The sequence below is a fragment of the Cuculus canorus genome, chromosome 1 (genome assembly GCF_017976375.1).
Source record: "Cuculus canorus isolate bCucCan1 chromosome 1, bCucCan1.pri, whole genome shotgun sequence".
Lineage (NCBI taxonomy): Eukaryota > Metazoa > Chordata > Aves > Cuculiformes > Cuculidae > Cuculus > Cuculus canorus.
In genome coordinates, this window is record NC_071401.1 from 62,609,184 (window position 1) to 62,622,792 (window position 13,609).

The 13,609-nt window shown below is 44.4% G+C and overlaps 2 protein-coding genes across 5 annotated transcripts in view; both read left to right on the plus strand.

Moving 5' to 3' along the window:
• The first annotated feature begins 1,425 nt into the window (after positions 1 to 1,425).
• LOC128851286 (uncharacterized) lies at positions 1,426 to 2,302 on the plus strand. Its single transcript, XM_054059213.1, has 2 exons — positions 1,426 to 1,701; positions 1,811 to 2,302. Exons 1-2 carry the CDS (start codon positions 1,426 to 1,428, stop codon positions 2,300 to 2,302), a joined length of 768 nt encoding a protein of 255 aa, XP_053915188.1.
• A 360-nt stretch (positions 2,303 to 2,662) lies between these two features.
• MCF2L (MCF.2 cell line derived transforming sequence like) overlaps positions 2,663 to 13,609 on the plus strand; it is a 166,216-nt gene continuing 155,269 nt past the window's right edge. Inside the window, exons 1-2 of one of the 4 annotated variants that reach the window (XM_054061996.1) lie at positions 2,663 to 2,710; positions 11,925 to 12,123. In XM_054061996.1, the coding sequence (XP_053917971.1) occupies positions 11,946 to 12,123 (178 nt within the window). In that variant the 5' untranslated portion in view covers positions 2,663 to 2,710; positions 11,925 to 11,945. Of the gene's footprint in view, positions 2,711 to 11,924; positions 12,124 to 13,609 lie in introns of those variants that run through there. The other 3 variants (XM_054062005.1, XM_054062039.1, XM_009557874.2) reach the window with 3 other exon arrangements.

Here is a 13,609-nt window from a genome sequence, read left to right on the forward strand (position 1 = left end):
GCACTGTTACTTTTATATACATGTTCAGATAGAAGGTAAACAAAACACCAAGAGCCAAACACACCAGGAAATGTCAGAATCTAGGCTGCAGAACTTCATGTGGCTCAGCCGTGTCCCACCTCAGTACCACCACTTTCCGTTGCTGTGGTTTCCCAAAAGCTAATATGATGCTCCTACAGGTTGCTTCCCTGAAAAGAGCCGCTTTTCGTAGAAAAGGAGATTCTCCCTCCAACACCTCCTCCCTCCTGAAGAATCCCTGCCCTTTGTCACCTGGGCTCATTTCTGCTGGGTGGCAGGGTCTCATCGTGGTTTGGCTGCCACGCACTTCAAACTGCTGCTCCCCACAGGAGATCAGTGTTGCTGAAAGTTGCTTAAAATACACAGGCACCTACATGTGCCGGGGAGGTGGTTGAGTCACATTCCCTGGAGGTATTTAAGAATCATAAAGTCATAGAATCATAGAATCATAGAATAGTTTGGGTTGGAAGGCACCTTAAAGATCATCCAGTTCCAACCACCCTGTCATAAGCAGAGACATGTCCCACTGGATGAGGCTGCTCAAAGCCCCATCCAACCTGGCCTTGAACACCTCCAGGGATGGGGCATCCACGACCTCCTTGGGCAACCTGTTCCAGTGTCTGATCACTCTCATCGTGAAGAAATTCTTCCTAATGTCCAGCCTAAATCTACCCCTTTCCAGCTTATACCCATTCCCCTGATCTTATCACTACAAGCCTTTGTGAACCATTCCTCTCCAGCTTTCCTGTAGCCTCTTTCAGTCACTGGAACGTCGCTATAAGGTCTCCTCAAAGCCTTCTCCAGGCTGAAAAAGCCCAACTCTCTCAGCCTGTCCTTGGAGGGAAGGTGCTCGAGCCCTCCAATCATCTTTGTAACCCTCCTTTGGACCCCTTCCAACAGCTCCATATCCTTCTTCTGTTGAGGATTCCAGAACTGGACACAATACTCCAGATGAGGTCTCACAAGAGAGGAACAGAGAGGCAGAATCACTTCCCTCGACCTGCTGGCCACGCTTCTTTTGATGCAGCCCAGGACACGGTTGGCCTTCTGGGCTGCGAGAGCACATTGTCGGCTTGTGTCGAGCTTCTCATTGACCAGCACCCCCAAGTCCTTCTCTGCAGGGCTGTTCTCAATCACATCATCCCCCATCTTGTAATGAAAATGAGGATTGCCCCGACCCAGGTGCAGGAAGAGACAAGAGACAAGTAGATGAAGTGCTTGGGGATAATATTCAGTGGTGAACAGGTACAGTTGGGTTTGATGATCACAAAGGTCTTTTCCAATCTAGTGATTCTAGGATACTACGTCTCATGGAATCACAGAATCTCCCTGGTCAGAAGGGACCCACAAAGGATAATCGAGTCCAAGTCCTGCCTTTGCACGGGACAACCCCGACATTCACACCATATGTCTGAGGGCATCGTTCAAGCGCTGTACCTGTCTGTGGCCGTGAGGGACAAGTGCAATTCACCCCTCACGATGAATTCTCCCCTTCTCTCCCTTCTCCCCACAAGCGCTAAGGGACCGGCGCTGCCACCAGCTCGGAGCCACCTTGGCCTCAGCCCCCTCGGTGACACGGGTGACCCTGCGGGCGGCCTCGGAGCCGCCAGGAGCCCCGGGAGCGGAGCTGCCCCCGCCGGGCCGGGGCTCCCGGTGCCATTCGGGGCGGACGAGGCTCTACAGGTGCTCGAAGGCAGCGCTGCCGGGGCGGGAGGAGCGCTCCGAGCGGCTCCGCTTCCCGCTCCCACACACAAAGGGCTTCTCGCTGCCCCTCCCGGTGCTCTGACAAAAGGCAGCCCCAACATCACCCCCGCAGCCCAACATCTCCCCCACATCCCTCAGCATCTCCCCCCAGCATCACCCCCGTAGCAGCACCCCCGCTGCCCCCGAGCATCACCCGCACACCTCCCAGCATCATCACCCCCGCTGCACCCCAGCATCAACCCTGTGCTCCCCAGCACCACCACAGCCGCCCCCCAACATCACCCCTCCAGCATCACCCCCAAACTCCCCGGCATCACCCCCACCCCCCTATCATCACCACCCCCCAGCATCACCCCACATCTCCCCAGCATCACCCCCTCAGCATCACCCCCTCATCCCCCAGCAACACTTCGACATCTCCCAGCACCACCACACCCCCCAGCATCACCCCCACAGCCCCCCAGCAGCCGCTTCCAGCATCACCCCCACATCCCCCAGCAACACTTCGACATCTCCCAGCACCACCACACCCCCCAGCATCACCCCCTCGCCCCCCAAGTATCACCCGCACATCCCCTAGCATCTCCCCCGCCGACCTCCCAGCACCACCCTCACTGCCCCCCAGCATCACCCCCACAGCCCCCCAGCATCATCCCCACATCCCCCAGCACCACCTTTGCCGCCCCCCAGCACCACCATCCGCCCAGCACCACCCCCTCAACATCACCCTCACGGCCCCCCAGAAACACCCCCTCAGCATCATCACCCCCACCCCCCCCCTTTCACCATCCCCATGCCCCCCAAGCACTGTCACCCAGCTGCCCCCCCGCATTCCCCCCGCAGCCTTCCCCCCCCTCGCAGCGTCCCCCCCGCCCCGGCCGCAGGCGGGGCCCCGCGGCACCTCCCCCCGCCGGCCCCGGGGAGGCGCTGCCCCACTCTCCGCGCGAGCCGCTGGGCGCCGGCGGCACCTGGTCCTGCGGGCGCCGAGGTGAGTGGCAGGGGGCGGGCAGCCCGCAGCGCGCATCCCGCCCGCCGAGCGCCCCGAGCGCTGCCGCGGGGAGCCGCACCGCCTTTCCCGGGGCCGGGGGGGGGGGGGCAGCGATCTCTCGCGGGCAGGGGGATGCGGGGATGCTCCAGCCAGGCGCGGGGATGCGCCCCTTTCCACCGCCTTTTTGCCGTGGATGGGGTGTGTGTGTGTGTGTTTCCCTTTCTTTCTCTCTTTCTTTTTTGTTTTCCCACCCCTCTCCCCGTCGTTTTCGGTGCTCGAGGGTGGAGGGGAAACAAAGGCAAGCAGGATAACCTGCCTGAAAGCGGAGGAAGGGATAAAGGAAGGCGGGATGCCCTCCCCTCCCGCGGGATGCGGGGCCGCCGCCGGGGGTTCTGCGGGGGATTTAGCGAAGCATCCCGCAGTCACAGAAACAAAGCGCTCCCCTGGGACGAAGATGTTTTAGATGCGGGCTTTTTGTTGGCTGGTGTTACCTGCAATGGTTAATCCCGCGGATTGCAAAATAGGATGCTTCTGCCGCTTGTGGTGTTTATTGACTTTTTGTATTTCACTGGGGCTGGACTATTAAAATAAATGGTTGGTTTGGGTTTTTTTCTAGTTATGTTTCTTTTTCTATCTACAAAAGGAAGGAGACTTAAGTGTTTGCAGTCTAAAAGCCAGATAGAAAGATTTGTTTAAAGGTATTTTTAGCTGTAAACCTTGAAAAAGAATGGAAAACTTTATCAAGATAGACTTGGCAATGGATTTGCTCTTGCAAACCCTTTATTTCGCTTTTAAAGCCGGTCTGACTTAGTGATTTCAGGATAGCTGATAATGTGAATAGTAAGGGCTCGGAAAGCAAATAAAATAAAAGAAACAATGTTGGGTTTTTTTTTCTGAAAGATCTCCTGTGAGTGGCCTTTTTATGACTATCTTCAAATCCTTTTCAGTATTTATTAGCACATGTATATCCTTTCGGTCTTGGAGAGTGGAACAGTCATAGTAATGTGCAGCAGGCAGGGTCTGGTTTTGAAAATGTACCTACCTAGTGCAAGTTTGGTTAGCGTATTGACAAATAAAGAATACCATTCTAAACAAAAGTAGGAGGGGAAGGGAAAAAAATTGATTTAGGCCCTAATTCAAGAAGGTGCTAGAGCACGTGTGACACAGTCACAGGGCAGAAAATTGAGCATTGTTTTTCTACTTGTTGATGTTACATGCCATTCCTTACGTTTTGGGCCTGGCTGCCACCACGTAACTCTCCCTTCTCTCCTTATCCCTTCTGGAGGGAGATCTGGGCCACATCCACATGACTTATCTTTCAGTTGAACTTTGAAATTATTGTGTTTCAAACGGCTTCCAGAAGTTTTATACTTCACTGATTCGGGACTGGACTATATAAAAATAATTACAAGAGTTGCATGGAAAGGCTTTTTTTTTAACAACAAAGATGTAAAAGTCTTCAAGGCAGCCAGCTGTGTACCCGGAGAATTTGCAGGAGTTTTGAAATAGATACTAGCTTTAATCATCTTAAAATGTATATCTAATTGAAACTTTTAATACAGTGCTCCTTTCAAGATGAAAGTTGTTGTCAATTACTATTTCTAACAAAATTACCATCCTAGGTAAATCTATAACAACTTCATTAGGAAGTATGCAGCATGGTTACTTAACAGAAAATTAAATTCCAAGTAGATGGCAAGAGACCTTACCTCTTCTTTCCCAAAGGATCTTCTTTACCTTGCACTTGTCTGACAAATTTTGCAGGCGCAGGACATTGGCAGTGCTCTCTGTCTCTGGAGATAGGCAGTAGGGAAGGTTTCTTCAGCCTTAGGAAGCCTCAGCCATGCCTTTCTTCCCCCATGTGTGTTATGGTAAAAGGCTGAACACTGAAGCCACCAGCCCTGAAGTTTTTTAATGGCTTATTGCAAGATGCTTTTGATCTGTGACAAGCTGGGGTTGGGAGGGAGGAGAAAGAGAAGGGACTGGTGGAGTAGATGTTGTGTGAGCCCTTTGAAACTGGACACCTATTATATGTTTGTCAGGAAGTTGGTGGGATGAAGTGACCCAAGTGATCTCTCGGAGACCTGTCCCCTCTAAGCACGTACTCCTGTTATGTGGTCACTGAACAAAAACGATGTCCTAGAAAATTTCTCCAGAGAAAAGTCTTCGACATTCCAAGTTCTGATTTCAAGAGAAACTGCTAATATTCTAATACTTATCTCCATGAGAAATTAAAGATAAACAGAACACGCAATGTATTCACTGACCTTCAGAAAGCAGCATACCTTTTTCTCCTTTCAGCTGAGTTTGTCTGGGAGTTAGGATTTGCATGCTTGGCCATGGGTAGCTCCCAGTTAAACAAATGGTATTTGCATAGTGCCTTCATGCTGGTGGCAGCCTCTTGAGGGTTTTCATGGCTTTGCACATTCAAGAATAACACATCGGTAAGATGGGAGTTTGGGTTTATCAACAGAACGCGAATAAGGGGAGATTTTATCAGCCCCTTCACATAAGGGGTTAAGCACATAACCACCTCGTTCTCTGCAGAATGTTGTATGGTGCTATCAGCTTCTGTTGTGTTTCAGGCTTAATTTTAAAATCAAACTTACCTTGTCTTTCTCTGGGGTCTTGAGAGAAATCTCTGAAACGTGATCCAGTGGAAACAGATACAGCCTGAACAGTTTTAGAGAGAGGGAAGGTGCTCTCCATGCCGTTTTAGAGGACACCCCACTCAGGCCAGTATGATTGTTTAATTTCTCATGGATGGAAGGAGAAATGAGTGGGGAAGAAAACTTTGGCATGAGGGGACAGGAGGAGAGAAATTTAGATACCTAATTTCAAAAGCTCAGTTTTCAGGGATGTAGGTGTTTTGGTGGGAGTTTTAAAGAGTAAGGAAATTATGCTTTTGCTAATAATGATCTCTAGGCAACTAGAATTCTGTAACGTGGTGCTTTTTTAACATTTACATTAACGCTCCCTTACAATCTATTTTTCTTTGGTTATATTCCGTGAAAATAGGGAAGACCTGTTGGCCACCATTAGACATGAATTTTGTACAAAATTGACCGCAGGTCACTTTACAAGTCCAATACCATTCTAAAGTTGAGGACCTCTGTTTTTTTCCTGTAGTGAATCTGAAGCAGAAATAGTGTGTGTATGAGGTCCAGATTTCTGAAGGACTTGAGATGCAGTACAAGTTAGGATGCTTGTAGTCGGTGGAGGAGGAACTTCTGGTTTTGTTCATACCTAATTTCATACCTGCAAGAAGCTCTTCCCTTGCCCTTGTGCTCTGCTCTGATGCTCCGTGGGCAGCTTTGTGTGCTCTGAGCCTGTTCTGAAAAGGGAGAGAGAATTTGACTGTGTTACTTGAAGCTATTCCTGCAGCTATGTGCAGAATGGTGTAGGAAGGCAGTAGGGAAGGCTGCTCGAGTCTTGGGAGAACACAGCTACCCTGTGATATGTGTATGTTTACGCTTTTATTCTTTTTGTTAGATGTCTTAAAATATGATGCATGATTCTGGGTTAACTAAGAAAAGATAAACTTATCTTTTCTGGTGGAAGAAGGAGGGAAGACAGCTGAGGGACTTCATTTAAACTTGTAAGTGTTCCTCAGAAGAGAAGTGGCTACCTGTAAGGTGAAAAGTTGAAAAAAGAAGAAAGCATTTCTCTTATGAAACACATTTGATTTATTTTCCCCTTCCTTTGAAGAGGCCTCAGTTTAGCTCTTGTTGAATAGTCTTTCAGTTTCTTTGAAATCAGTGTTTCCAACCTAGGTCTGATGATTTCTAATACTTTGTGAAAGGCATTTCAATAAATAATGAGAACATTTATCTTGAACTACTTAGTACTCAAGTTAAATGCTGATCACAGTAAAGCTCCAAACGAGAAAAGATTTAGTCTTTAAATTAATTTTGGCTTAAAACGTGTAAGGATATTCTACGTGCCCTAGAGAGAGATGAGAACGTCTGGGGCTTTGTTGCTGCTGTTCTCCCCTGCCCCGTCTTTCTGAACAAAATGTGAAAGGACTGGGGGAGGGGCAAGAGTAGAAATACAATATCTCCATAAGCAAGGGAGAATTTGAGTAGTTTAATAGGCTTTACTAAAGTCCTAAAATGTTTTATTGTTTTTATTACACGACTCATTCTTTGTGGCACTCTATAGGTAATGTATACAATAGTGGTTCTTTTCATCATACAGATGTGAAGGGCTGAGGACCCTGAGGAGATGCACATTTCTTTTACTGCACTGAATGTTGAAGGCACATGATGGGTCAGAAAGGTTCTTAACTTGGATCTCACAGTTTAATGTCTGGGTTTAGGTAGGTGTAACGTGGACTATAACGTATGAGTATGTTATGGTTTTCACACTTTCCTGGTGTATTGTGCAATGCGAAGAATGACTGGCTGGCAGGGCAAGGCATAAAAATTGGAAAATGCTGCTGCCCAGATACATGAAATTAAAATAAGATTCTCATCAGAATGATTTTGATGGGTTCAAATACCATACTGTGTACTTTAATCCATTCTAAAACAAAGGAATGTTAATTAGTACAATAGACATCACTGTCCAGTTCAGTTGAATTCTCCCCCAGACAGCTGTGAGGTACATGGGTGAGCTTTTACATCATCGGCTGAACTCCACGATCTCTATTGATACAGGTGGACTGAGCTCAACGAATTATTACATTTAAGCCTGCTTTTTTTCAGGCTGGATAACATATTAAACAGTTTGTCTTTAAGAGCATTGGAATAAAGTGTCATCATATTTATGGAAAATAATGATGTGAAAACTTAGGTGCTAAATTAAGACCAGTTTTCCCCATGTAAATACAATATTTTTTCCACGGTGATTTAAATGGAGCAATGATGAAAACATGGTAAAAAGGAGCAGTGATTAAATGCAGTGTGAGGTAATGCACAAGATAATCTGAAAATATCAGACAAATAGTCTTAGAAGTGAGATAAATTTAAATCTTTTTGTTACACCTGACTAGAAATAATGTCCTGCCTATATAACCAGTGAAATAGCTGAAGAAATTGTACCGCGTGGCAACAACAGAAATCCAGTAACAGCGCACTGGCTCAGAGCTATGGCAACACTAGGAGTCAGGTTTAACTGCCATGAAGTGGTTGCAGAATATGGATCTAAGTTTCTGAGATAACTGGATGCCTTACATAATCTGGTTACATTTGAAGGTAATTATTAACTACTCCCTTTGCAATGGTATTCTTGAATTAAAGGGGGATTTGGGGTGGGGAAGGGAAGCAAATTCAGTGAAGTGTGCGTGCAAAGTGATTGAAATAGGACTTTCGCTTTCCAAAACCGTGCTTTTCCCTGAATTTCATAAGCAATGGTTCAGAAACCATTTGCACTTGAATGAAGTGTGGCGTGCTGCGTAGTAATATTACATATTACTTCTTAACATTGCATACTAACATAGTATTGGTCTCAAATGTAATTTCGGTTTTAAAGCTAAGGTCTCTTCCATTTAGTGTGCCGTCAGACCTTGCAGGCAAAGCACGCCGCATATCATACTGATGTCAGAATAGCTGGCAGCTCTTCGTGGTAAAGGGGGGAAGGTTGACCCCTACCTGATGTGTCCCTCGGGGAGTGACTGGCATTGCAGGATTAGAACAGAATTTTTACCTGGGAGTGTGAATTCAGTAACCTACTGTGTTCTTGGAGACTTCCCTCCTTCCCAGCCTAGAGCACATGCCGAGGTTGTAAGGTATCTCTGCCTGTTTTCATACGGTGGTGAGGAACTACCGCATTCGTCAGATGTACTCTGCCAAGTCTCTTGTGTTCCTGTGTGCGTTGTTCTATTCCCATTAGAGTTATAGTTTGATAAATTTAATAACTGGTGTCAGGGAGCAGCAAGAGCAGGGGTGCTGCACAAGAGGGGCTGAGGCAGGAGGCAAGGGTGGCCCTAGCACAGATGTGCCGGCTGTGGCACTGTTGGCAGGGGCTGAATGCCAGAACCTCTACCAGCTGTTTCTGACCTGGTGAGAAATCAACCTGGTCTCTCCAGGGAATCCAGTCAGGCTTGTGAAAGAATCCAAAGCCAAGACTCCAAGTGGTCATAGGCCTGCCCAGGGGAAAGGGCTGTAGACAGGCAGTGCAGTGGCACAGCGTCAGTGGGGACCAAAAGCCTCAGGATGAACTCATCTGCACATCTTGGGCCTGTGGGTACAGGTCCTGGCTGAAGCTGATCAGGGTCAGGGAAGTCCAACAGTGCTTTCAGGACCTGACAAGTGGATCCAGATGCTGCCCTTGCTTTTCCTTGGGTATTTCAGCAACTTTGATGTCTGTGATCTGGTTTAAAACAAAACACAGAAACCCAAACTTACAAGCAGTATTGGTTTAAGCATACAAAACTGAGATTTAGGAGCAGTTATTTAGACCTGTAAATGTCACATGAAAAGTTCATTCTTGGTAGCTTTTCCTTGGTACATCCGACTAGTTTTTACGTTAGTTGAGGGCATTAGTTTATCTTTGGATGCTTTGAAATAGTAAGAAAACCTACTTGTGTCTGCAGTATCACTGCAGCGACCCAAGTGGATATATATCCATCAGGGCAGCTGTGAATGAAACGTTTTGCATTAGACCTTAAGACAAAGAATAAGTGGATTTTGGGGGATTTTTTAGGGATTTTTTTCCCCCCTTCTTTTTTATATGTTTTGCTTTTTATAGGCAATCTGGTCAAGTCAGTCCTGTGAATGTCTCCGAGTGCTGCCCCTGTTCAGAAAAGTATGGAAAGCATATGTAATGATTATGTCTTAGTATTTCCCCTCAACTTCTTTCCTCTCTAAGTTACTGAGCTGTTGGTTTAAAAACTGAGTTCACATTACTGCTCTTAAAATCAAAGTAAAGATAATTAGTGGGTCAGAAAACTAATTAATTAAACTAGGATTAAGGTCATGAATGTGTGTCTATAACTGCATGTTTGGTTGTAATTATATCTGGTTATCTTCAGGAGTTTTCACTCCTTAAGGAAAGGCAATAAATAAAAAATTTATTCCTACAGTAATTTGCTGACTACTGAAGCATAGATCCAGTGGCTTTTCAATTTACCTTGCTGAGGAGCAGGGGGAAAACTGCTGAAGGTTTCTGAGGTTTTTGTCTCCTTCAGAGGAGACTTCCCCACTTCTGCCCCAATTCTTGGGATAAAAAGAAGTTCTGTACAGGAAAACTTTGCTCTTTGCTAAGTGGCTTTAAGAAGTAAATTTATTTAAGATCTGAAATGGAATAGAAGGAAGCCCCTCACACAGAACTAAAAAACACATTGATGTGCTGAGCAATGCTTCTTTTATTAAAGCCCCTGTTCACGTGTCCTTCAGGTGTCTGTGTGTGCAGCCTTGTGCCCATCACTGCATGCGGCGTGTCAGAAGGTTGCAGATCCTGATGCAGCTTGACAGTACATACGATGTACTACATACATTATTTACAAGCAGCATGTACGTTAGTACAGCTGTAACTGCCACTACCTGCGTGACAGGGAGGATGTGTGTACTGAACCTGTTGGGTTTGGCATCTGTAGAAAGAGTTGAGCAATTTGCTTTTAACTCTATTACCCATCTTCTGACAAGTGTTGCAAAATCAGTGAAGTTTGGGAACAGGCAAAGAGAGAATTGGGGAAACTGGCAGTATATTCCCTAAAATAAAACAAAATTACTGTCTAAACTGGTAAGAGGATGCACCTTGAAGTAATAGTTGAAGAATCTTTTATCTGGAAATCCTCTTTTCTCATGAAGAAATAATGTAATAAGTGACAGAGCAAGTACTTAATCCTTTGTAGGTGATTCCTGGGAGATCTGCTGCTAAATAAAGTGAGCTAGGGCTTTTTTTTGCCATTTGTTTTTAAACAGATAACCCTTTTATATCAAGCAAGCCTTTTTTCTTGGTCCTTACTTTCTAGAAAATTATCACATTTAAATGCAATGTGAGAATCCCTACACATATCATTATTGCCATTCGTGATCTGGAGTGATGCTTTTACTCAAGCGAAGCAGCAGCTAGAAACAGAGGTATGCTAGGAACACTTGAGTGTGATGCTTGTAGGATAAATGGTCACCACACAACTCTTGCTTATCCAAAAGGCATTAAATTTACCCGGAGAGATATACTTTTCTCCTGCTTGGACTTGTTGTTTTCCAAATAGAGTTGGAAAAACTTGTTCAGGTCCCTTGTGGTCAGGTTTGGTCCATTTTTTATTGCCGACGTGCCCTCTGGAGGAGAGTGAGAACAAACCTGTTACTGGATGTGGTGTAATTTTATGAAGAAATCACACCTTGCTGGCACTTTGCAGAATTCCCAAATACTGTTTAGAAACTCAAGCTGTTTTCTCATGTGGAAGAAATCTTTCACCATTAATGGTGATTTAGCTGTAATTTCAAGAAGGAGGTGATTATGTTTGTGTAAAAGATTAAAACCACTGCAGTTCTCTGGCATTTGGATATATAAATTGAGAAATTTGCAGGTGTTTAAGAACATGCTTGCGGTCTTACTTGTGTCTACAAATAAGTCTGGTAATTAGTTCCATCTAGGCTAAGGGAACCATTGCCCCTTTCTTCTGCTCAGGAAGAGGGCAGCCCTGAAAGACCTGGGCACTGCTGTGTCAGAAAGCAAAGCATCTTTTCTTCCTGCCACATTTCCAATGTCAAGGTTTCCTTCAGTTAATCTGCTTATGAAAATTTCAAACTGTAATTTCATATCTCCATATCATGGGAATCATAAGATATTCTTTTTTATTGTTTTTTTTTTAAATTTTTTTTTATTCTTACATTATTTCACTTTTTGATCACCCATGTTCTGGGATGTTCTTTCACCTCGTGAAACTGGGTTTCAGAGGGCATTTTTAAGATAAATATTGACTGATATTGATATTTTCTACCTTTTTACAGCTGGTAAGAGCGCCTGTAATTTGATATTTGTATATTGTTTGGGCTTTTCGTGATTAGCTCCAATATAAGCATTTTTAGAAACTACAGGGGACTCTTGAAGTTTTTATTTTGGATACAGTCTCATGGATGGCTTTTATGAACTGCATAGCGTACCGTAAGTGGATATTGTAAACTGCATATTTTTTCTTTAAATAAAACCAAAGGTATGATAATCTCTAACTGTCAATCTTAACAGCATTTGAGCCTTTTCTTTCAAGTAGCTGGGTTCTTTTCTTACTTCTTGTAGAAAATGATTTTCTGGTTTTAAATTTCAGAAATCAACTTACAGTACTTTCATGTCTGACTACTGGTATTGGAGGTTGATCCTCTGCAAAGAAACTGGAAGCTGCAACTGTTTTGCAACAGCAAACCAGTCTAATGAAGAGAAAGAAGAAGATACAAACCATCAGGTTGTGGTGTCGGATATCATGCAGCTCGTGCAAGATAAGCAGGAGGTGCCAGAAAGCACAGCAGGTGAGAAAAATACAGTGTAGTTTGAAAATTGTCCAGCTGGCTGCCAGACTGTGTTAAGAAGAGGACTGATGGCTTTAAGGATTTTGGCAATGGTGTCTGATCACTAGGAATGAGAGTAGGGCAGGGAGCCTAAATAAAGGAATAGCTGAATATTCACTTGGAGGAGGGTGATGTCACCACAGAAACAAATGTTTAGTAGCAGCCAGTGAAGAGAGAATAGCTTTACTCAGGAGGGATGATGCTCGTTATAAGAAATGAAAATAATTCCATAATTTAATTGATTAGAAAAAAAATAATCATCCCGCAGAAACCTGACCTACCTTCCGACAGCTTTAAAACTGTTCTCTAGAGAAACTGCTGAGAAGCAGCTACAAAATACCTCTGTGCCTTATCACATCGCTTTTGTTGCTGTAGTCCATAAGCAGAAAACTGTAGTGCGTTCTAGTTTATAGTTACAGGTATTAAGAGTACACTTTTCCCTATACTACCTAATCTTATATTTACTGATGCAGGAGATTGTTAGACTCACATGTAAGCTATGTAACCTTTGCCTTGGTACTAATACAGATGGACTATGATTCTAGATTTTGCTTAACTGTTGCAATCTGATAGCAATTCATCTTTATTAATACATCTTCATTTCATCTTGTTCAATACAGTTGTAAAAATCCATCTAGGTAATTAAAAAGTATCTGTGCATGTTGCTGCAGACCTCTCTAGGCTGCAAAGATGATCCAAAACCGGAAAAGTAAAATGTGCTAAAATGCAGTTTTTTATTTAAAATACAATTGCAAGGCAGGATGTGACTCCTATGTAATAAAAGGAAAAAAGCTTATTCTTTCAACCTGAATGAGCTAACGATGCCGGTGCTACTACAGAATGACTCATGTTCCGCAGTGGCTTAACAGGAAGTAGTTATTACAGTAATCATTTTATTTGTGTACTAGTGAGATTGCACCAAGAATGAGATTTCTGTTGAGCTCAACAAGGAAAGATGCAAAAAAAACCCTGCAAAATTCCAGAGGAGGATGTCTGGATTGGTTAAAGGTTTAACAAAATACAGCTTCTGTGGAAATAAGGAAGGTGTATCTAGACAACAAGAGAAAATGTAAGGGTGAGCACGCATATTCTGACTTTCTAGTGGAGACCATTGTAAGTAACTTAGGGAAGGAGGTGGACTTCTGCTTGTTTTAATTTTTTTGGTTGTCCACATCTAATAAGAACAAGAAAATGCAAACTTGATTTCTGCTGAGAAGATCTAAACCTAATAGTGCGTATTGTTAAACAGAATAATTGAAGAGCTTGCACAGTCTCTAGCCTCTTCTTAATGAAGTCTCCTGTGAAACAAACCACTGCTGGAGGGGTTAATAGGTTATAGGTACTTAATTCCATCTCAGTGCTTTAAGGTAGGCTAAGAGATTTCAAGGAGTTTTTTTTGGTACGATGTTTCTGTGGTGGAAGGAGAAAGAAACAAGTCCTGGGAAAG

What these genes read in the sequence shown, in the direction of transcription:
- LOC128851286 (XM_054059213.1), top strand. Translation starts at nt 1,426, where the DNA reads ATGTCTGAGGGCATCGTTCAAGCGCTGTACCTGTCTGTGGCCGTGAGG. An exon ending in GGGCGGACGAGGCTCTACAG is followed by an intron (nt 1,702 to 1,810) that starts GTGCTCGAAGGC and finishes CTCTGACAAAAG; the next exon opens with GCAGCCCCAACATCACCCCC.